Below are 21,766 nucleotides of genomic sequence, written 5' to 3'. Positions count from 1 at the left end.
CTACACCAAGGTGAGCATTTACACACTGCCTAAATCAGCGGATCTGTGTGCATGTAACCAATGGACTAAATAAGAAATAAAAACAAAACATTTACTACCTGTGTGACACCACATTGGAGTATAGTTGAGTAGCAGAGTACTTACAAATTTTTTGTTCACTATTCGAGAGCACCGTATAGTTGAGTAGCAGAGTACTTACAAATTTTTTGTTCACTATTCGAGAGCACCTTAACTCATATAAGCAGCAGCATAGCTTAATGATAAGTCAGCTCAAGAAAAATTCCTTTCAATATAATTAGAGTGATGACCGTAGTAGCAGTGACTGAGTATTCATGTTAGAGCACAATGCAGAGAAATGAAATATGAAAAGAGGAATGACATATTTGATGTACATACCCGAAGGGTAATTGTATTTGAATATATAGACCATTGTTGGTATATGGATGAGGTACAAGTGCTGCAACTCGTGTTTTACACCAAAGTATACCAATAGATCCAAAATGTTTTAGCATGGGGTTAATAATTGGTCAGGAACTTGCAATGGCAACTACAAAAGGGATTGGTATACAATCGAGACAAAGGTGAGACAACTGAACGGAAAAAAAATGTTGACTTTAAATAGCATAGATCAATTAGTGCCACTAACCAAAAAAATATATAAGAATAAAGTGCGAGTTGTTGCACGGCAACTTGTGCTCATGCAGTTGTGAAGCACCTAATTTTGGTTTAAAGTTTCATAAAAAAACTATTGTTAACTCAATGAACATGTTTAACTACAATGAGCAAAGGTGCTCCAGGTAAGCGTCAATTGTGAGGGTGGTTAGTGTATGATACTAGTGTCCAAATTATATATATGAGTCATGCCCTGTGTGTTGTGCAGGTACGAGGTAGACGCGTGTTCTCGAATGTATTACTATTATTTTTTATTGCAAATAGTGAATTATTATACATTACGTAATTGTCCAAAAATCTAACATGATTGATTGCAATTACAAAAACATAACAATAGGGATGTGACAGAGGGTTTTGAAGAGAGGGAGAAATAAAATGAAATGTTATCGTAATCGTCTTTAAAATGCCAAAATTACCTAAGAACACAAAGTGAGAAAATCCTTGTGAATCTAATCCTCAATGTCCGATGTGTCTATGTCATCGACCAGCAACCAAGAGGGAAGAAAAAGAAATGAAAGGAAATGTTATATTAACAGTCTTAAAAAGACCACAATTACAAGCCTTGTGGATCTAATCTAATGCCTCGGTACAAAATAAAATGTCGTAAAGCAAAAGACTGGAAAAATCATCATGAGCATCGTCAATGCTTGAGCATACTTGACAGCGGACACTGTGACCTAGTTGCCGTTGAGTGTCTGCAGCTTGTCCACCATATGGCTGAGAGCAAGGGAGAATAGTACTACGTTTCCAGGCAATGAATGATGATTGTGAGACACTATGTCATTTTTTTTATTTTTTATTGTTTTATAATTTGTTGAATTTTCACAATAAATGTCTACAAGTATGGCTCAAACTGAAAGCAAAAATACAAAATTAGCTTCAAAACTATAAAAATTATGTAAAGCATTTCAGGCAGCGAGTTTTTGTTCGGCGGGCTTGCTAGAGCTTCGTCAATAGCTGCCTCTATAGGTAGTCGCACAAGGAGATGGAGAAATGAAATGAAATGCTATATGAACACTTTACAAAAAGCCAAATTGATACAATCCGTGTGAACAGGATCCAATGCCTAGGTATAAATGAAAATGAAGCGAAGTAAAAATAAAAAATCATCAGGAATGTGTTGCAGCACGCACTGTCCAGCTTCGTCAATGTTCAAGGATGCTCTGCATCGAGCGTCGCCTGAGAAGGTATTGCAGCGGCTCTGCAGAGTGTCATCGATGGTTGGCACGGAAGAGAAATGGCTACTACTACAGGCGTGCGCAATAGGTGGAAGCTACAACATTATCAAGGATATTAGTGCTTAAGGTGGTGATGCAATCTCTTGGTGAAGGAAGCGACTTTGCATCGCAGCAGAAGCAACAGCAGCAATGTCTCGCCGATATGATAGCAGGACCACAATCTTCTCCAGAGGGGTGCTTGTATCAGGTAGAGTATGCCATGGAGGCCATAGGAAATGCAGGGGCAGCCATTCGGGTGCTTGCCAAAGATGGCGTCCTTCTGATAGGAGAGAAGCGGTTACCCTCCAAGCTTCTTGCGGCTAGTTCAAAGTCTAGAGAGAAAATGTACAAGATCGACGACCATGTTTGCTTGTGCTATTGCGGGCATCACTGCGGATGCCAACATCCTGATTAACACAGCTCGTCTGCAAGCTCAAAGGTACACTTTCGCTTATCAAGATCCCATGCCTGTACTGGAACAACTTGTCCAGTCTCTTTCAGACACCAAACAGGGCTACACATAGTTTGGTGGCCTCTGCCCCTTTGGGGTCTCCTTCCTTTTCGCTGGATATGACAAGAGCTTTGGCTTCCAGCTTTACATGAGCGATCCAAGTGGTAACAATGGTGGTTGGAAGGTTGCCGCTATTGGGGCCAACAATCAGGCTGCACCATCCATGCTCAAACAGTATTATAAAGATGACATTACACGTGAGGAAGCAGTGCAACTTTCCCTTAAAGGGCTCAGCAAGACTATGGATAGCACCAACCTCTCATCAGAGAAGCTTGAAGTTGCCGAGGTAAGCCTGTCCCCACAAGGCATAGTAAAGTACCAGGTTATTGAGAGGGTGGTACTGCAGAACGGAGAAGGTTGCAAAGGGATGAGTTGGTTGGGCTTTGCCGGCAGCTGGATGGCGCTGCTCTCGGGCCTGGCGTTGAAAGGGAAAACGCAGGGTAGACAGAGCCGAGCCAAGTGTTGGCCATGAGCAGAGCAAGAGGGAAAACGAGCACTGAGGGTGGTAAGTGAAAGTGGTTTGACACTGCAATGATGTGAGGGGTCCATGCAGTGGTTGGTACAGCTCTGCATGGCTGAGAGTGGCAGGAGAGGAAGCTCCTGTGCTGCATGGTGGACGGATGAGGTGAGAGAGAGATTACGGCAGCAGCCAGTGCATGCACGCATGCTGGGAATCGAGGTGGAGGGTTAAAGTGAGTCGGAACTGGAGAGCAAAAGGCCGACGACTGTGTGTGTGTGTGTGTGTGTGTGTGTGTGTGTGTGTGTGTGTGTGTGTGTGTGTGTGTGTGTGTGAGAGAGAGAGAGAGAGAGAGAAATAATGCAGTTCCGTGAAGTGGTGGTGGTTAAAAGGGACCACATGGTGGAGCAGTGAGAGAGAAAAACCACTTTCAGTTGCATGGCGGTGCAGTGAGAGAGAAAGAGAGCAGTAAGTACAATCCGAGTTGCAATATGGCTGCAGTGAGAGAGAAAGAGCGCCTCTGCTTTTGTTTTTTTTTCTTGGGTGCATGCGCCATCTGCAGCCCGATATCTATCCAATGCGGTTGTAAGGTGGAGAGAGTGAGTGAAGTCCACTTAGAAACAGAGAGTTTCTTCAACATGAAAATCGCTCGGATAACTGGTCAAAAGAGAGAGACATAGATAGTGATTCCACACCCGAGAGGGGTTTGCAGGGCATGCATGCATGCAATGATGGATGGTGGGGGGGGTTCGGTCGTCCTTGCTGCAGGTCCGCCAAGTCCGTTGCTGAGGTGACTTGGCCTACTGTATGGGGTGGCATGCGCTTCTTCAAAAGTTTGGGAGTCTGCTCCCACATCCCCGCATTACTCTTCGCTATAATCATTGGGTTCAGTGTTTGCGGCTCTGCAATGGCCTGCTTTCCATTGGTTTCTAGTAGCGAACCTTTGCGAGAGCACCTCAACTCACCATGGCTCTCATTAGCCCCGAGAGATCTAGTTTACATAGAGAGTGTCATGCTCAATTTTTCTCGAATATCTTATGCTACTTCTATTGATTCATCGATTGAGCCCCCATGCTCTCACGCTTTGAAGATGAAGAGGGGATCTTGTCTACCTCTTGCACAATTTTGATGACATTAAAACTACTATTCAAATACAAACTTTTCCATAACATGCTTCAACTTTCCAAGCAAAATACATACATGAGTTACTTTATGAATGCACACGAAGATCATTGGTAATAAAGATGGGTAACTAATTGAAAAGTACTTAGCTCCGAACGTGTTACAGTCACCATTTCTATGATCCATATCTTGTCAGGAGCGATCACCTAAGCTCTGATACCACTGCTACAGACGGAAGTGTCGCGAGCCCTCCTAAATAGCAAAAACAATATACTACAAGCCATGAAACGAACAAATCTGCATACCCAACAAATCCACGAGCACATAACCGATGATATACGCGAACAGAGAGAGATAGAGAGCGGGGGAGAGTGAAAGAACGCGTGTAAGCGCACCTCCTAAAGCAGAGTGCTACGCCAACGCGACGAGAGAGAAGAGGGGAGAGGAGAGGAGAATAACACAGACACTAGGTGCAATCTCCCCCCGTGCAAGAGTGACCATTTCCCTCTTGCACGTATTTGTTATATAGATTTCTTGAATGGTCAAATTGATTACAAACTGGCCGGCCGGTCATAATTGGCCAAAGCTCATAAAAGAGCACTTGAATAATCAAATATACATAAAATGTAACATCCTTCTGCATAATCCATTATCTGTTGATGCTCTTGCCACCTATCAGCTGCAATAGATAATAAAATATCAATTCTATAACACACACAACCTCCACAGCATTTAGTTTGGCGAATGGTATGGAGTCTACATTGATGAGGATCCATTGCAGCAACTTCTCAAGTTTGTAGATTGTGTTACAAACGTCAGGAGACAAAAATCCCTCAATAGCCACCGGTAAAATAAACTACAAAACACGTCTATCAATGATATTAAAGTCCACACACGAATTTGTTATACAATTCCCACTATGATATATTCCACTTCAAACATACCTAACACATTTTATGACAGTCGTGTGACTTCAAACTAGTAAGCTTTCCTTCTTTAGTGAAACATGTTCAGAGAGAGTGCATTACGCCAGTGGGGTTCCGCATAGATCTAATGGTCTCTTTTACTTTGCGTTCTTGGGCTCTTGTCAAAATCCATGGCGCTTTAGGGAGTTTTATCGATCTATCGGATGTTGTCTACAGTCAATATTGCTCCATATGATCCACATTTGTAAGGTCAACCCTGGCTCCCAAAGTATTCCTTCTTTAGTGAAAGACGTTCAGAGCGAGTGCATTACGCCAGTGGGGGTCCGCATAGATCTAATGGTCTCTTTTACTTTGCATTCTTGGGCTCCTATCAAAATCCATGGCGCTTTAGGGAGTTTTATCGATCCATCAGATGCTGTCTATAGTCAATATTGCTCCATACGATCCACATTTATAAGGTCAACCCTGGCTCCCAAAGTATCTTTCTTGCCAGTCAATGGTCCCACATTTTTGAATATGTGCATTGGATTGAGCAAGTGATTGATCATGATTCTAAGCCAATATGGTAACTCGTACCATAGATAGAGTCTCTTCATCCCTAAGGGCAAACCATCATCACACATCTCCTTCTGCTGTAACCATGCTTGTGCAGACATCCTCGGTGGCTCTCTTCCCAAAAAGACATCACGTAACTCATGATTATCTGGAAGATACACTTGATGACCTTTGTAGATTTGCTTCTTCAATGAGGATGCCTGACGTGCATTAAGTCTAGGTCCACATGTGACACATGCTCTGTATCTACTTATTTGAAGCACTGCATGTATACACATGACAATAGATAAGCTTGAGAAAAACCAAGATTTATAGTGTCTGAGTTTGAGTGTAAATCACCTGAGCATTCAGTTAGTCCGGGATAGTCATGCATCGTCCACATTAGAATGCCTCTAATCAAAGCATTTCGTCGACTTGTGTGTTGGATCATATCCACCACTTCTATGCCAGTCCACAATTGTTGTAGCTCTGCCAATAGTGGACAATGATACACATCCATATTCTTCACTTTATACCGCCCCGACACAATCAAGCTTAGAAACATGTGCCCCTTCTTGGTAGTCAACCACAAGGGAATGTTGTAGTTGACGATGACAACGGGCCATATACTATAAGATGTTGATCTCTGACCAAATGGATTGACGCCATCCATAGCCAGGCCTATGCGTAAATTTTGAGCTTCCTTGGCAAAATCCGGCCATGTATCCTCTATATGTTTCTAGGCTGCGCAATCCGCAAGAATTCATAGCACACCATCCGAAGATCTATTCTCCTCATGCCATGATGCTAGGGCGGCCATGGACTTAAATTCAAAGAAATGCTTGATGCAAGGATATCTCTCGGAATCACATTTCGGATAGTTCTCCATGTCTATGTATTCCCCTCTTAAAAGAATGCAGTCATTAGGACAAGCGTGAATCGAATTGTAATCCATCCCCAGGTTTCGCAAGATCTTTCTTACTTCCTCTCTTGAATCTGGCATCACATTATCAGCTGGCGGTATGTGCTTATTTGATCAATCTACACAGCAAAAGAAATGTGGTACACTTGTGTAAGTAATTTATCATATTGTTATACATCTAGATTTTTTTATTGCGTAAACACATTGTAATAGATCACCTGAAAAGTGTTGTGATGCTAGTGTCACTCCATCCAAACTTTGACCGCACGTTGAGAAGAACTAGACACACATGCTCCATCATACAATGGCGTATCGGCTTCACTTTTCATATCATCATAGATAAGCCTTTCTGATTCCATGATCGTTTCGATCGTTTCATCAATCTCGGGCTCAAACATTGCCTCGTTGGGAGTGTGGTCTGCATTATCATCCTTCGAGCTATCAGAGGCTACATCTTGTGGCCTCACGTATGCTGCTTGACCAAAGCGCGTGCGAACACGTCTATTGGGTTGCAAGATTGTTGCCTGTTGGCCAGCGTCAGAGTCCGAGGAGTTATAATTGGCAACAAATCATACATAATAGATGGATCAAACTCACCTAATTTGTGAACGTGATGCTGAGAAATGTGTCTTGTTCATTGCAGAGCATGCTTGCATTGATTACAAGGACATACAATCCTTGTTGAGAGATAGGTGTTTCGGTTGGACAGCCCCACGTCCTCACTACTCATAATGAATGTAAAAACCTTATAACCTAGACATAAGTTTAATCTTCTATTGTCATCTTCCATTTTATCTCTCTCTCTCTCTCTCTCTCTCTCTCTCTCTTTGTTCACACTGTGAACTACCTCCCATTTTCTAGTCATGTCCGATCCCTGTACACCTCGGTCTAGAGGTGCACGAAGATTAGAACTAGTGGGATATAATCTCGTCTTTATTGATCAATGCCTATATTTATGGGCACGAGAAATCTACACACCCATGTCTACATGATAGTATATGTAGTGGACCAAACCCCTTTGCCTCTTCTCTAGCTGTAGCAATTCACAGCATCTTAACATCTCTTTACAGGAGATCCTTGTTCGAAGGATTACTTAGCACATTACATTTTGGACTCCAATCTGAGTATCATTCCGTTGAAAGCTTTCCAACTTAAAGTCGCATTCATACAGAGGAAGAGAGGAATCACTGTTCGCCTAACTCTAATTTTTTTTCATAAATCCCAAAGGTAGACTTTAATATATAACCTAAATCTAAAATCTAATCTTAAATCTAACCTAATTGAACATATGGTGATTCTGAGCTAATTGAATATGGTTAGTGGGTGAGTTAGTAGGTGTCAGATTTTGATGGGAATATACATATTGTTGTGTACCTAGTGTTTACTCTTTGGGCAAAGCCTTCATTGACATGCCCTAGAATCTAACCTAAATCTAATCTTAAATCTAACATAAATATATATCTAATCTAATCTTAAACTCAACATAAACCTAAATCTAACATAAATCTATATCTAATCTAATCTTAAACTCAACATAAACCTAAATCTAATCTAATCCTTAATCTAACCTAAAACTAAATGTAATCTAACTTAAATCTAAATCTAATCTGATCTTAAACTCAACATAAATCTAAATCTAATCCAATCTTAAATACTAAACCTAAATGTAATGTATCTTAAATCTAACCTAGCTAATCTTAAATCTTGCCCGAATTTTAAATTCAAATCTAAATCTAACATAATCTTAAACTCAACATAAATCTAAATCTAACACCTAAATGTACACTATGACATTTGGAGCACATTACCGCTCAGATAGACACACAAAAACAAAGGAAAAGTTCAAGTCAAAAAATCACGGAGGCGGTAATGCTAGAGTCAATGCTCGTGGTAATGGTCCTTCAGCAATGCACGCGGTGATCGGCCCGGCTATATTTCCGCGCTTATTTCCGCGGGAGTTACAGCAAGCATTACCGCACATGTGGGAGTTATCGCAAGCATTACCGCACACGCGAGTATTTTTAAAAAAAATCAGATGACCATTTGGATGGTCCTTAATAGGACCCATCCAAATGGTCATTTGTCTTTTTTTTCCTATACATTTAATAAATAAAAAAACAACAATATCATTGCACAAAAACTTTGGGCCAAAATCAAATGTTTAATTATATTGGAGAAACTATTCATTACAAAATTGCCCAAATAGGCGATGCATGGCGGCTATACAACTGTGGCTAAAAGAAGACGGGCCCGAAAACACTCGGAGGATGGAGCTACTCAGATCCTGGGACCTCTCGAGGGACTCCCTGAGTTTGGAAAAGAAAAAAACAACAAAACCTTTGATTAATACAAATGGATACATAATTCTGCATGCACTCATTTTAATAAAAAATGACACTTACAGGCTGTAGTGTACGACATGCATTTTCAAATTCTTCGCGATTGATTTTGTTGTTTTCATACAGCCAACACTATGTCTGATATTTGGAGTGGCTCTCTCTGTATCTCTGGATCTCTCGGCTTGGGCGGGTCATAGTAATATTTTGTTATATATCAATTTAAAAATATCACAAACCTAACCTTATTACCACAAATTAAATCAATTCAAATAATAATACGCGCACTCACAAATTTATCTTTCCATGCTGCTTTTCCACCCGAGCCATAATGCGTGGGCGTTTGCTGCGCCCTCACCTCCACCTGCCGAATGTGCGCCCTAGCACCTGACGCTCTCTCGTCCTCCAGCTTGCCCTGGGCTTTCTCCCACTCCTCGTCGTGAACATTTCCAGGGCGATAGTTGTGACCCTCAAATTCAAATGTTCGCTTTGCCACCCTCCGCACACTGGACTTCTTATTTTTCAAGAAATTCTTGACGTACTCCTCGAGCCACTGCCAGGAGAACTCTTCCACTTCCGGATTAGGGAACCGCATGAGCAATGTCGTGTGAATGTACATCAAGTTGGCTGGGTCCTGATCTTTGAAAGATTTAAAGCAATCTTGGTATGTCGAGTGGATCAGCTGGTTAAGGTGCCCTCGAAATGTCCTCCCCAAAGAGGAACCTAGATCCACCTCCCCCCCTCAATGTATATAATAGTAGTAGCCACGAGCGTCCGGGGCGGGTGCATCGTGGTCCTCATCCTCATGTGGAGCTCCAAGGGGTGAGCGAGGAGGTCGGGGTGTAAGAGGAGGTGAATTTGTAGCACTGCCCCCTCCACCACAAAAGAAGCACGAGCCACTACCTCGACGAGAGCGTGAGCCACCACTACGGGAAGAGCGCTGGCCCGAGCCCAAATCGCTGGGTGGTGTAGGCAACGGATGACTCGACAGTGCAGGCATGGATCGTTGCGAATGCAAGGTGGAGGGAGGTGCGGGTGACGGGAAAGTCGAGGATAAGATGGAGGGAGGCACTATGGGAGGCACACTCTGCACGTAGGGAGTGCCGATACCCGGTGTCGCAAGTGGTGAGAGCCCATAGACAGCCAACTGTGCGGGTGTGTACCGCCCTAGAAGACTCTGCTGCGAGGATAGCCACTCTACCTGGGCACAGTATGCCCTCTCGAGGTCGGGGTCGTGTACTGCATCTCGGAACTATCGAAATCCAAAGGACGATTGTGGATGGTGGGAGGAAGACTGCGAGTAGTAAGCGGAACAAGCGTCCTCGTAAGAGAGGCCGTCGATGAGAAAGTCCTCTATGGTTCGATAGCCGGGCGTGGAAGAGGATGCCATATCCTACAATTTCACAAAAAAAAAGGGACCCTAATTAACATTGGATTCTAGTCAAAGTGAGATTCTTGGATTCCTCCTTGCATAGGATTCCTCCCTCCATAGGATTCCTTTTATCTCCTATTTAAGAAATGGTTTGTGTGCTATTTTTTTGCATCCATTTAGAGTGTGTGTGTGTGTGTGTGTGTCTGCTTCTAATTAATCTATTGTGTGTGTGCGTTAGTGTGTGGCGAAGAAATTAATCTAGTGTGTGTGTGTGTGTGTGTGTCTGTGTTGTACCTTAATCTACCATTGGGCTTCTCGGTGACCATTGGGGTCTCAATCAACATCAATTGACATGAGGGCCATAAGGAGACTCCCTCCTTCAGCCACACCTCGCATGGGGCCTCGGGGGAAGATGGTTCTTCCAAAGGCACCTTGGATTCTATCAAGGGTGGATCAAGAGCGGATGAAACAAGTCATTGCATCCATCCGTACTCCAACAGGTTATATGCGTTCGCTCAAGGGTGCCTTCACCAAAACTAAGAAAGGAGAATCCACACAACTATATGGACTCAAATCCCATGATTGGCACAAGATTCTTCAGGTAATGTGTGTGTGTGTGTATGTGAGTGTGTGTGTGTATGTGGTTTAGGGTTCTGGATACTAATAAGTCTTTTTGTTTGTGTGCGCTCCTTGCCGCACTGTCGAAGCAAGGGACTTGCCGATACACCGTGTGCGAGCCACAAACGGCTCCAAGCACACAACAAGCCTAAACTAGCAAGCTCAAGAAAACAAAGGGTGTGTCACTCACCGCTCTACGCTCGCCTTCGTGGTGGATTCCTCGCCGCGATGAAGAAGAAGCTGCAGTCGTGCCGCGCTCAACCGCTTCGCTGCCGTCGTGCCTTCGTAATGCTCGATCGTACACACACTCTCCCTCTCTCTCTCTCTCTCTCTCTCTCTCACACACACACACACAAGGAGGTGAAGAAGAAGAAGATGGAGATGGAGCAAGAGCACTCTTCAATTGCACAAATGAGAGAATGAGTAAAAATTAGGTTTAGTTGGCTTTTATAGGAGCTCACCCCATTCACACTTGGGCGCCCATGCTTAACCAACTAATCCCTTGAATGTCCAAGTTAAAGTGCGCCTCTCATCGGCGATCACTCTACCTTTCCCTATTGGTCCGACAAGCCCGGTACCTGACTCTACCGAATACATAATACACGTCCGTCGTAGGTGATGGGGTGTCCGTGAGCCGTGAGGGTTAACATGCCCCCCTTCCTGATGTAGATTCCGTCCTCGGAAGCTATTGAGTTGAAGCTGGTTCGTCGAGGTGGAAGAGCATTTGAGATGAATGTCCTTAGCCTTCTTCAGTCACTGCAAAATCAAACAACATTGGCACAGTAATTGCATTCTCTTAAAAAGCATATGCAGTTTTAGGTAGAAAAATTGATTGGTAAAAGAATTTCAAACAATTTGGTAGCAATGAACATTAAATTGCAATGTAATCAAATGCATAAACAGATGTAAAGGTAGAAAATTAAACAAGTCTGGGGTCGCTAATTTGACGGTCGAAAGGCACTAGAGATCAAGTATTAATACCATGGGTAAGCTTCTTAATTTTCTGTGGTCAATTAAGTTGTTTAATCGCGAGAGCCAAGTACTCATGTTCGAGGGCTGACTAGAGGCTATATCCAGAAGACTTTGTAGTTAAGCTACCATAAAAGGAATTTCTCATGAAATCATCGCCTGACTGATTACTTTTTCTTTGACCCCCCAAAGTCTTTTCACACTGATTCAATTATGATGTGTGTGCTTATTTTGTATGCCTTGGGTTTTTTGCTTTTCAAGGAAAAGCGCCCACACTGGGAACCTCTAGGGCTCTAGTACCATAGGCGATACATGTGAGTGAAGTACCAAATTAAGCCGAGATTTCTCTTCCAGCGTAAGATTTTACATTGTGGCACTTTGATTTTTTGTTTGTTCATTTTCAGCATTTTAATTTTGTAACTTCGGGGGGCCATATAACACTGTTACCCTCCCCAGGCTCATCACATTAGTAAACTCCCTTTATAATACTTAAGCTAAAGGTCACTAGGGTTAAGCCCACTAGAAAGCCCTAGTACATTTCATACAATGCTGCCTAAATCGGATTAAGAACCTAAGTAACCATTTCTTATTAGGAAGGCATTCCCCATGGTATTAAGAGAAGATTTCTAATACCTAGCTTGGTCAAACTAGCTTGGTCAAACTAGCTTAGTCGGACTCCTTGATTTTTACACCTAAACAAGTGATTATGACAAAACATTACATTGAATTAAATGTTTGATACTAAGCAAATGCGCTGAATATTATGCTACCAATCACAATCAAAGCAGACAATCATAGATGCAAAAAGATAAGGGCAATGCTAATGGACAAGAAACACCTGTTTGTGTTGATGGTCGCGCTTGATTTGAAGGTTCCATGAAGGTCCAAATCCTATCAATAGCAACACGTTCCTGTACATACTAGGAAACAAAAGGAATACCTCCAGGAGGCACATTAGTGGGAAAAGAGAACTTTTCTAATCACTCAACTCTAAAACAGAAACACTCCTATCGTACTAATCTTACCTACCCTCCATCACTCAAGTGATGAGGATCAAAGGTTTTTCATGGCATAGGTTTCTGTTTCACTGTACCAGATGTGACATGTGTAGGTCTGAGTCAATGTTTTGACTTTTATTGTGCATACTCGTTTGCTAATTGCTCTTGCTTCTTTTTTTTTTGTTTTTTTGTGAGTATAAAGCTTTATATGTACATTCCCTAAGATCGGAGATTAAGAGGTCAGGGAAAAAGGTTGAGAGGGAAACAAGTGAATAATGACTGTCAGCAAACACTCCCCCCTTCCTTGGGTAGATCATACCGTTTGAAATGAGCTTGTCACTCTTTGAAACCAATTGTTCCAGTTGGTAATAGGTGAGGATTTTTTCCAGTAGTTTGTTATTACCCTAGGTGCCTTGTCAAGCTGCAAGGGTGGTAAGGTACTCTCCCAGGATTGAACTTGAAGTGGTTCATCAGGTGATTCTTGAACACTGGGAGGTGTGGATTCTTTGGTAGCTTCATGGAGGTCGACTACTATAGATGGAGGCTGTGTAGAAGCTTTTACCTCTATGGATGTATTACATGATGAGCTAGAAGCTTCATGGGACTCCCCCCTTTCTGAGCTAGGTGGAACAAATCGTTCTTTCTTTGGTACCCAAACTAGCTCGGGAGCGGGTGTGTAGCATTCTGTGATTTTTTCCTTTCCACAATCATTGATTCGTTTTGGAACTACGGGATTGGGCTCACTTGGGTCAGGTGATAGGTAAGAGTACACTTTACGTTTCGGCACCCAGATTTGATCATTTCCTTGATAGTAGCCTTGGGCTTCCAATAGTCGTTTAGGGATCCATCGCAACATTTTCTTACTTTTCTTGGAGCGAGTGGTACGTTTCTTACAAGGCTTCTGTTTTTTAGCACTAGATATGGTCACTAAAGAAGCTTTAGGGACCCACTTGTATGTTTTCTTCGTTACCTTAGGATGAGTCTTGTCAGAAGCGATATGCATTGCTTGTAGCATATTTAAGGGTATAGGCATTTCATCCCCCTCAGGTGTTACCCAGGTCGTCCCCCTATTTCCCCAAGTGTCTATGGTTGATGCTAGGTGGACCCAATCCACATTGTCTGATTCCGTCATACCCGGTAACACATCCATGTAAGGAGAATCTTGGCCAATGTCTGTATCCTTCTTACAAGTGTAACAATATTGTAGTGGGGCCGAGTGAACTGTGGTGTCAGAGCGATGATCAATAATGGTTTTACTCCCTAAGGGGTGTACCTTACCAGTCACCAAATCCACTCTAAGGACAGAGTCTTGGAATTGCAAATAGACATGATTTTTAGACCAATCGTGAACCATTTGTGCTTCCCTCATGAATGGTCGTCCTAAAATCATTTCATATGACATAAGGTGTTTAGAGAAATCCATTACAATGAACGTATGTCGTACCTTGTGTCCTAGAACTTTGATCTTAAGATCCTTGAGCATCCCCATAGGTTTGGCTATGGTACCATTTTCCATCTTTACCACAATGTTAGTAACACTGAGGCGGGGTTTTCCCATGGATTCCCAACAATCTTTTGTAACGATGCTAACTCCTGCACCACCATCAAGAATTCCCTTTATAGTTAATCCCTTGGTAGTGATGGGTAGGGTCGCATTAGACTCGTCGCCTTCAAAATACTGCCCTAATTCGTTAAAGGGTACCTCGATCACAGACTCGTGTCCATCTAAGTCAAGTGATTGCACATGATTTTCCTCATCAATCATAATCGAGTCAGACCTATTTGGTTGCGCAAACTACGGTAATCCCGTTCATAGCTCTCCGTTAAGGAATGCTCGAAGTGCAAGGAATAACTCAGGATCTCCATACAGCTTTGCTATGATCGTGGTTCGGACCTCAGAAGACATGAAGTCCACTAGTTTGGCAACATTCATTGGCGTTTTGCAGGGTGTAGGTCCTTGACTAGGAACTGGTAAGGATGGAATCTCATATTCCTCAATGGGATCAGGTATTCCTTCGTTAAACATCCTTTCCAACAAGAAGGGTGTATGCTCACTTTCTGATGTCCCGTCCTCACTCCCTTCTTGGATGATACTAGATATGGCTAACGGTCTATGGTTCATGTGGGGTGGATGAACTTGCGTGGGAAACACTGTGTCATGAATTTTGACATGCATGGGTTCTGGTTCTAGTTTCCTTTGAGTCTCCTCCACTAAACCTCTTAGATGTTTCACCTGCTTAATCTCGTCTACAGGGTTTGGGTACGTCCCAATCTTCTTTTTACGATTCTTCCCTTTTTGCCCCTGCGGTTTATCTTGGGGGTCTTGGATTGGATTTGGAAACACTTGTGGTGTTTTGAGAGGCTCTTTATGGTTTTCTCTCATTCGGTTTTCATTTGGTTCCATGTTACGGTTTTCTTTGTCGGTCTTTCTCTTTGTGGTATTGGTTCTAGTCTCCATTGTCTCGACTGAATCTGAATCATCCTCGAGGTCATTCATATACACGGGGTCATCTCCTATTCCTATGTTTGTTTTGGAACTTGGCTTTGAATTTTCCGTATTCTGTGACTTCTTCCTTCGTGTCTTCTTTTTCTTTGCTTGGATAATTGACGCGGTCTCTCTCTCTTCGAGGATATGGCCTGGCCCTTGAAGCATGGACCGTGTAATCGCATAAGCGGGTGCGACGGGTGGTATTGGCGATGTCACACTAGCAATTTCGACCAAATTCAGGGGTGTGATTTTAGGCGCATTTGGGTTATAGGGGCATTGGGCAATCAAGTGATCTATGCCACAACGATTACATGTGAGTATTGGCATTGCAGACGTGCTCCCTTGATTCATTTGCATCTGTGCAGCATTCTTTTGCAGCCTAATAGGGCACTCCGCTGCTCGATGTGGTCCACCACACTCGTAGCATTGAAGAGGTGGCCTCCTAGCCTGGGTGTTGATATTTTGACCTCTGGATGCGAGAGCAGCAGCTTGATAAACCGGCTTGACTTGCCCCCAACAATCTTCCATGTAGTATATAGGACACTCTTCCAATGTATCAAGTCCGTAGGCAATACTAGTGTCTATTTCCTCCTCACAGCCATCTGCATAAGCATTTGATGGCTCGCAACCCACTTGGTTCATAGGGGCGACTCTTGGATGCGGGGGCTGCGGTCCTAGCACAGGAGGTGGTAGCGGTGTAGCTTGTACAACATTTTGAGGTCTAGGGACCATGTGTTGCGGTAGTTGCTCAACAGGTGGAGCAGGCATCAATACAGGAGCTCGAGGCGCATCCGTCCAGGCTACAGGTGGTCTATTTGCCATCATACGTTTGATCATTAAACAATCCTTAGCTTGGTGACCATACCTACCACATGCGTTGCAAGTTCCATTAAATTTTACTCTAAACGTAGGGCACTCACTAGTGCTATGTGGACCTAAGCAAATGGAACACCATTGTTGCTCCCTTCTTGGATACATGTGACTATTTTGAGGGGGTCGATTATCCTTAAGAGACTCTTGGATTGCCTTGGTGAGGTCTGTCAAGAATGTCTCAAATACCTTTGGCTCATTGGCAATGGGCTTTGCAGTCATGGGTTCATACTCAATGGCTTGTGAGCTAGTGGATCTCGTGTCAGTAGACACCCTCATGCCTGCTATCATCAAGTGACATCTTCCCAGGTTGTGATACCTCTAATCACTAGTCCATTATAGATTCCTTCATTCCTCAACCCTCGAATGAATCGATCAAGCAGTTGGTTATTGTTGAAGCGCTCATTTACAGGGCAGCGAGAGTTTAAGTGCTTTAGACGACTAATGAAGTCCCTTACTGACTCTCCTTCCTTACGTTCGGCCTTCTGTAGCTGAGATGCTACACCCCAAAGCACACCTTCTCGTATGTACTCCTTTAGAAACAACCTTCGAAGGGTAGGGTAGATTGTTTTCTCGTCCACCCTTAGGGTTCTATACCAATCTCCAGCCTTCCCACTTAATGTCAAGCTTAAGGCATTGCACTTATGTAGTTCGTTGCGTTCCCCTAAGGAATCACATACTTGTTCAAACACTTCAATGTGTTTCCTAGCATCTTCGTCCCCATTGAATTTTTGCGTGAGTTTGGCAATTTGTACTGCTTTACTTCTAGGCTCTCTATCAGATGCATGACGCATATTTTCCGCGATAGATCGACCTATGGTTTGAGCAAACGCTGCCAAGTCACTTATGTGAGGAGGTAGGGCCGGTGGAGGTACTCTTGGAATCATATGTGGGAGAGGAACGGGTACCGGTCTTGGCATATGTATAGATGATGCAGGATATGGAACATAACCGGGCATAGGTCCACTCGGATAAGAGCTAGGGAGCGGCACTCGAGGAGCATAAGCAAGTGGTACAATTGGAGGTGTGGGGGCCATGTGTGCATAAGGGGCTAGAGGCACATACGGTCGAGGCCCCATATTAGGTACTACGACACTAGGTAGTGGCACTGCGCTAACCGTAGATGTCATCGGTACATTCTCTGTCAGGCTTATCCCTTGAGTGAGCACTGTGTTTTCCTTAATAGAGGGTTGAGCCAAGTTAGGAAAGCTAAAGTTTTCGCTCGGAGGCTCAGATTGCATAGAGACCCCAGGTGAAATGACGTAAGATGGGTCCATGGGCCTCATTAGAGGAGTCTCCATTTGTGATAGAGTAGGCTGTTGAGCCTTGCTCGTTTCCAAAAATCTCATGGGGCCAGTTGAGAGTATATTTACCCCTCGGTTTTGCCTTTCTGATTGAATAATGCCATGGATAACATTACAGATCATTTTCTGTTGATCTTCGATGCTCGTGGCACTAGAGGTGGATTGTACAATCTCTATCCATCCTACATGGTAGGCGTGGCCAGAGTGTAGATCCGTCAACACCTCAGTGTGGAGGTCGTATGTCCAATGATCATTAATGAACAATCCTTCTAGAGTCGACGTGTTAACAGTTTCTTGTGAGGTAGAAGCAATGTTGCTCCCCGTGGTTTTACTTGTCACCAATGGTACTCTAGAGGGAACTTCTGAAGGAGGCAGCTCAACAGGGCCTTCTTGGTAAGAAGTTGGTAGGATATCCACATGGACACTCTTTGGGGGTGTGGGGTCCACGTGCGATGTGAAAGGAGAGTCCACTTCCCCACCCCCTTCGTGTGCTTCATTTGCATCAGGTTCCGAGCGAGTAGCTCTACCTAATGTTTCCATGAAACGGCTAAACATACTAGTACTAGGCTGTGGAGCTTCGGGAGGTGCATGGCCTTCTCTCTCAGTGTTTTGGGTAGGGTATGCTTCCATGATTTCTGAGTCGGAGGAGGAATCACTAGCGGCTATTTTAGGGTCTTGGGTGGTGCTACCTTGTGTCCCCGCTGAGGGTCTAGAGCTTATCGTGGATGGGTAATGGGTGTCCGTATGAACAGAGGCACCCTCAATATGCTCGTGTTCTAGCACCCGCCCAGAGCGTAAGTGCATGTGCTTTTGATACCCTAAGGTGTCAAAAAGCTGCTCTAGGAGGCCTTGTGACTAGTTTTTAGCGTGTTTTTTGTTTGTTTTTTTGCTAGATTTTTTAGAGCGTGTCGTGGAATGGGCCGTGTGATAGCTCATTCCAGCCGTGCCGTGCCGTGCCGTGCTTTACAGCCCTCCGTTTGGTCACTCTATGCCCTCGGAATCCCTAAAACTGTCAATTTCCAGTAGGGAACTAGGCCCAAACTAGAAAGTCTAAGGGTGCAAGTGGGAAGAGAAAGGAGGAGAGTGGAGGACTTGTCCCACATGCTCTCATTCTCTCTTGAGGGAGTAGGGTATATATATAAGAGTGAGTCTAGTATATATCATAAGACTGAGGACTGAGGCCTGGGCCTGGGCTTGGGCTTGGGCTTGGGCTTGGGAAAACGATCCCGATCTACCTTTTATACAAACCAACCCGTCCGTTTTAAGAGTCACGTTTTTTATTTTTGAAAAATTTCGCCGCCCGCTCACTCGCGTTTTTTCAAAAAAAAAAAAATTGTGAGAAAAAATTAAAAATGAAATTTTTTTTTTCTTCTTTTTTGTGCAGAAAATACAGAAATTGAAAACGCAGATATGCAGAAATTGCAGAAATTGAAAACGCAGATATGCAGAAATTGCAGAAAACGCAGAAATTGAAAAAACACAGATATGCAGAAATTGCAGAAAACGCAGAAATTGAAAAAACGCAGAAATGCAGGAAATTGCAGAAATTGAAAACGCAGAAATTGAAGAACGCAGAAATTGAAATTGCAGAAATTGAAAATTGACAGCAAATGCAGAAAACGCAAAAAACAGAAATCTCCACACACTCCTTCCCTGCCTTTCCTATGATAGAAATTGCACCACAAGGAAGCGTAAAGTGCTAACCGAGCTTAGTGTAGGGCATATCCCCGGCAACGGCGCCAAAAATGTGCGCTCCTTGCCGCACTGTCGAAGCAAGGGACTTGCCGATACACCGTGTGCGAGCCACAAACGGCTCCAAGCACACAACAAGCCTAAACTAGCAAGCTCAAGAAAACAAAGGGTGTGTCACTCACCGCTCTACGCTCGCCTTCGTGGTGGATTCCTCGCCGCGATGAAGAAGAAGCTGCAGTCGTGCCGCGCTCAACCGCTTCGCCGCCGTCATGCCTTCGTAATGCTCGATCGCACACACACTCTCCCTCTCTCTCTCTCTCTCACACACACACACACAAGGAGGTGAAGAAGAAGAAGATGGAGATGGAGCAAGAGCACTCTTCAATTGCACAAATGAGAGAATGAGTAAAAATTAGGTTTAGTTGGCTTTTATAGGAGCTCACCCCATTCACACTTGGGCGCCCATGCTTAACCAACTAATCCCTTGAATGTCCAAGTTAAAGTGCGCCTCTCATCGGCGATCACTCTACCTTTCCCTATTGGTCCGACAAGCCCGGTACCTGACTCTACCGAATACATAATACACGTCCGTCGTAGGTGATGGGGTGTCTGTGAGCCGTGAGGGTTAACAGTTTGTGCAATAGTTTGTGCTTCCAATTAGCATTAGTGGATTTGCGGACACGAAGGTAAAGGCTGCAATATTCAAGGTGGGACAAGTTGTCAGGTATAGCACATTTGATCCTCCCTCCTAAACTTTACTTTGAAGACTAACTTTACTATGAAGATTATGAAGGGTTTTTTGGTTACAGGTTTGTGAGTTCCAAAGAAATCGAAGTTTCAGCCATTCCAACAGTTCAACTTTTAGCGATTGAAGCAACTTGTGCTATTGAGGATGCATTCCACGTTCTAACCTTGTTAGCCAAGTTCACATATTGCTCCATCTTGTTGAGGAGATAGCCATTTGTGGTGTGGTTCACTCCAGGTGGATGTTCTTTCTTGAGAGGTTCCTAAAGACCTTGAAAGACTTTGTAAGGCTACAATCACAACCAGAGGTATTCATCGATCTTAAGCCTTAAACCTTATTAGGATTGGATTGTATTTACAACTCTTTTTATTGGTTACTTTAATCACTAATGGTTTCATGTGTTCAGGCAAGCATGGTAGAGGGTTGGATTGTACAAGAGTCTTTTGTGTATGTCTCTCAATATCTTTTCACAATAGACCCATCATTGCCTCGTTTAAAGACGGAGGAAGAGGATCCAAAAAAACACGCAAACATTCCAAGTGGGAAAGGTTCTCTCTTGATTTTGGATAGGGAATTTCAAGCCATAGTCAACAACCATTATCTACTCAATGCTCCCATCATGGGCAAATGGGTGGATATATATGTGGAGGTGCGTACAATGAGAGAAAGGGAGAGGGAAGCATGAAAGAGGACGCATGGCGGTAGGCGAGCACCTCCCTTTCCTAAAGAGCTTGCCAAATATCCTGATCTAATTTTAGTTGGGTGAATTCACAATGCCATGACCAAGGTCAAGGCACAAGGAGAACAAATAAGCCCTAAAGAATGGGAGTACGCGCGAGGATGTCTACCAAGGGTAATATACTCAATGTGTTTAGTGTGTGTGTGCGAGTGTGTGTGTGTGGGTGTGTGTGTCATCTCTCTCTCTCTCTCTCTCTCTCTCTCTCTCTCTCTCTCTCTCTCTCTCTCTCTCTCTCTCATCTATCCTGATTGGTTTTTGCAGGCCTTCACATTCAACTCTATGTGGTCCGAAGGACGTCATTTTCGAACCCGCAAGATAGATGACCGTCGAACCACTCACAATAGTGGAGTTATGGGAAACTTTGACACGAAAACACAAGAGGTGAGGGAATGTGGAACAATAGAGAGGATAATCAAAGTGGATTTTAGAACATTTCACAAATATCTCTTTGACTGCCGATGGTTTGTGGGTGAGGTGAGGTTAAGAGACATGAGAATGGGCTCTATATGGTAGACTCCAGGCAATTTCATCACGGGAAGACCGACAACTTGGTGCAACCTAGTAGTTGTGAGCAGGTAAAGTCCATGTGCAACTCACTAAAACATTATATGATACACACTAAAACATTATATGATACATATAAAACTACATTCATGTTTTTGTTTTCTTTGTGACCTACAAGTGTTTTATGTGCCTTATATGTATCGAAGACAACTTTGGTATGTTATTCTAGTCATACCACGGAGCAGATCTATCTTTGCAGATACGAACATAGAGACTTTGGAAGATCCCACCATACCATCTCAAAAGACGCCAATGATGATGATGCAGTTGAGGTCGAGGAGAACCAACCATTCCCAATAACCAACCATAATGAGGAGGAGGATGAGGATGGATAGGATAATGATTCAATAGGAGAGGATGAATCAATAGATTTATTTGTTGATCTAGCTACCATGGGGTTGGACATGGATGTAAGCACTTGTAGAGATCTCTTGGAGGATGAAAATTAATAAATATCTTTTGGATTTTGTCTTCTTTCTCTACTTATGCTGTACAAAAGGGCTATTTGTTTATGAACGCAAGACAATACAATTTTGATCATCGTTCGCTTGACATTTCCATATGAATGCATAGTTGACATAAGATTTTGAGGTGGAAACAAAATATTTTTTGATATAGAATCTCATGGAGTACAAATGAGTAGAGTAGGAGAATCATACCAATAGATGAGGCAAGCAAAGAGAAGAGAGGCACTAAAAATCCCAATGAGA

General features: G+C 43.4%; 1 protein-coding gene and 1 pseudogene across 1 annotated transcript; one reads left to right on the top strand and one right to left on the bottom strand.

The window, feature by feature from the left end:
- Positions 1-1,538: 1,538 nt before the first annotated feature.
- On the bottom strand, positions 1,539-3,106 carry LOC147424133 (uncharacterized). Its single transcript, XM_086501585.1, has 2 exons — positions 2,657-3,106; positions 1,539-2,552 (listed from the first exon to the last, which is right to left on the bottom strand). Exons 1-2 carry the CDS (start codon positions 3,064-3,066, stop codon positions 2,387-2,389), a joined length of 576 nt encoding a protein of 191 aa, XP_086357711.1. The 5' UTR covers positions 3,067-3,106; the 3' UTR covers positions 1,539-2,386.
- A 16,888-nt stretch (positions 3,107-19,994) lies between these two features.
- On the top strand, positions 19,995-21,267 carry LOC147424132 (uncharacterized; annotated as a pseudogene).
- Positions 21,268-21,766: the final 499 nt, after the last annotated feature.

The sequence above is a fragment of the Adiantum capillus-veneris genome, chromosome 26 (assembly GCF_014529385.1).
Source record: "Adiantum capillus-veneris isolate H3 chromosome 26, ASM1452938v2, whole genome shotgun sequence".
Classification (NCBI taxonomy): domain Eukaryota; kingdom Viridiplantae; phylum Streptophyta; class Polypodiopsida; order Polypodiales; family Pteridaceae; genus Adiantum; species Adiantum capillus-veneris.
Note: the sequence above shows the minus strand (reverse complement) of the source record. Positions and strands in the feature narration are given on the sequence as shown.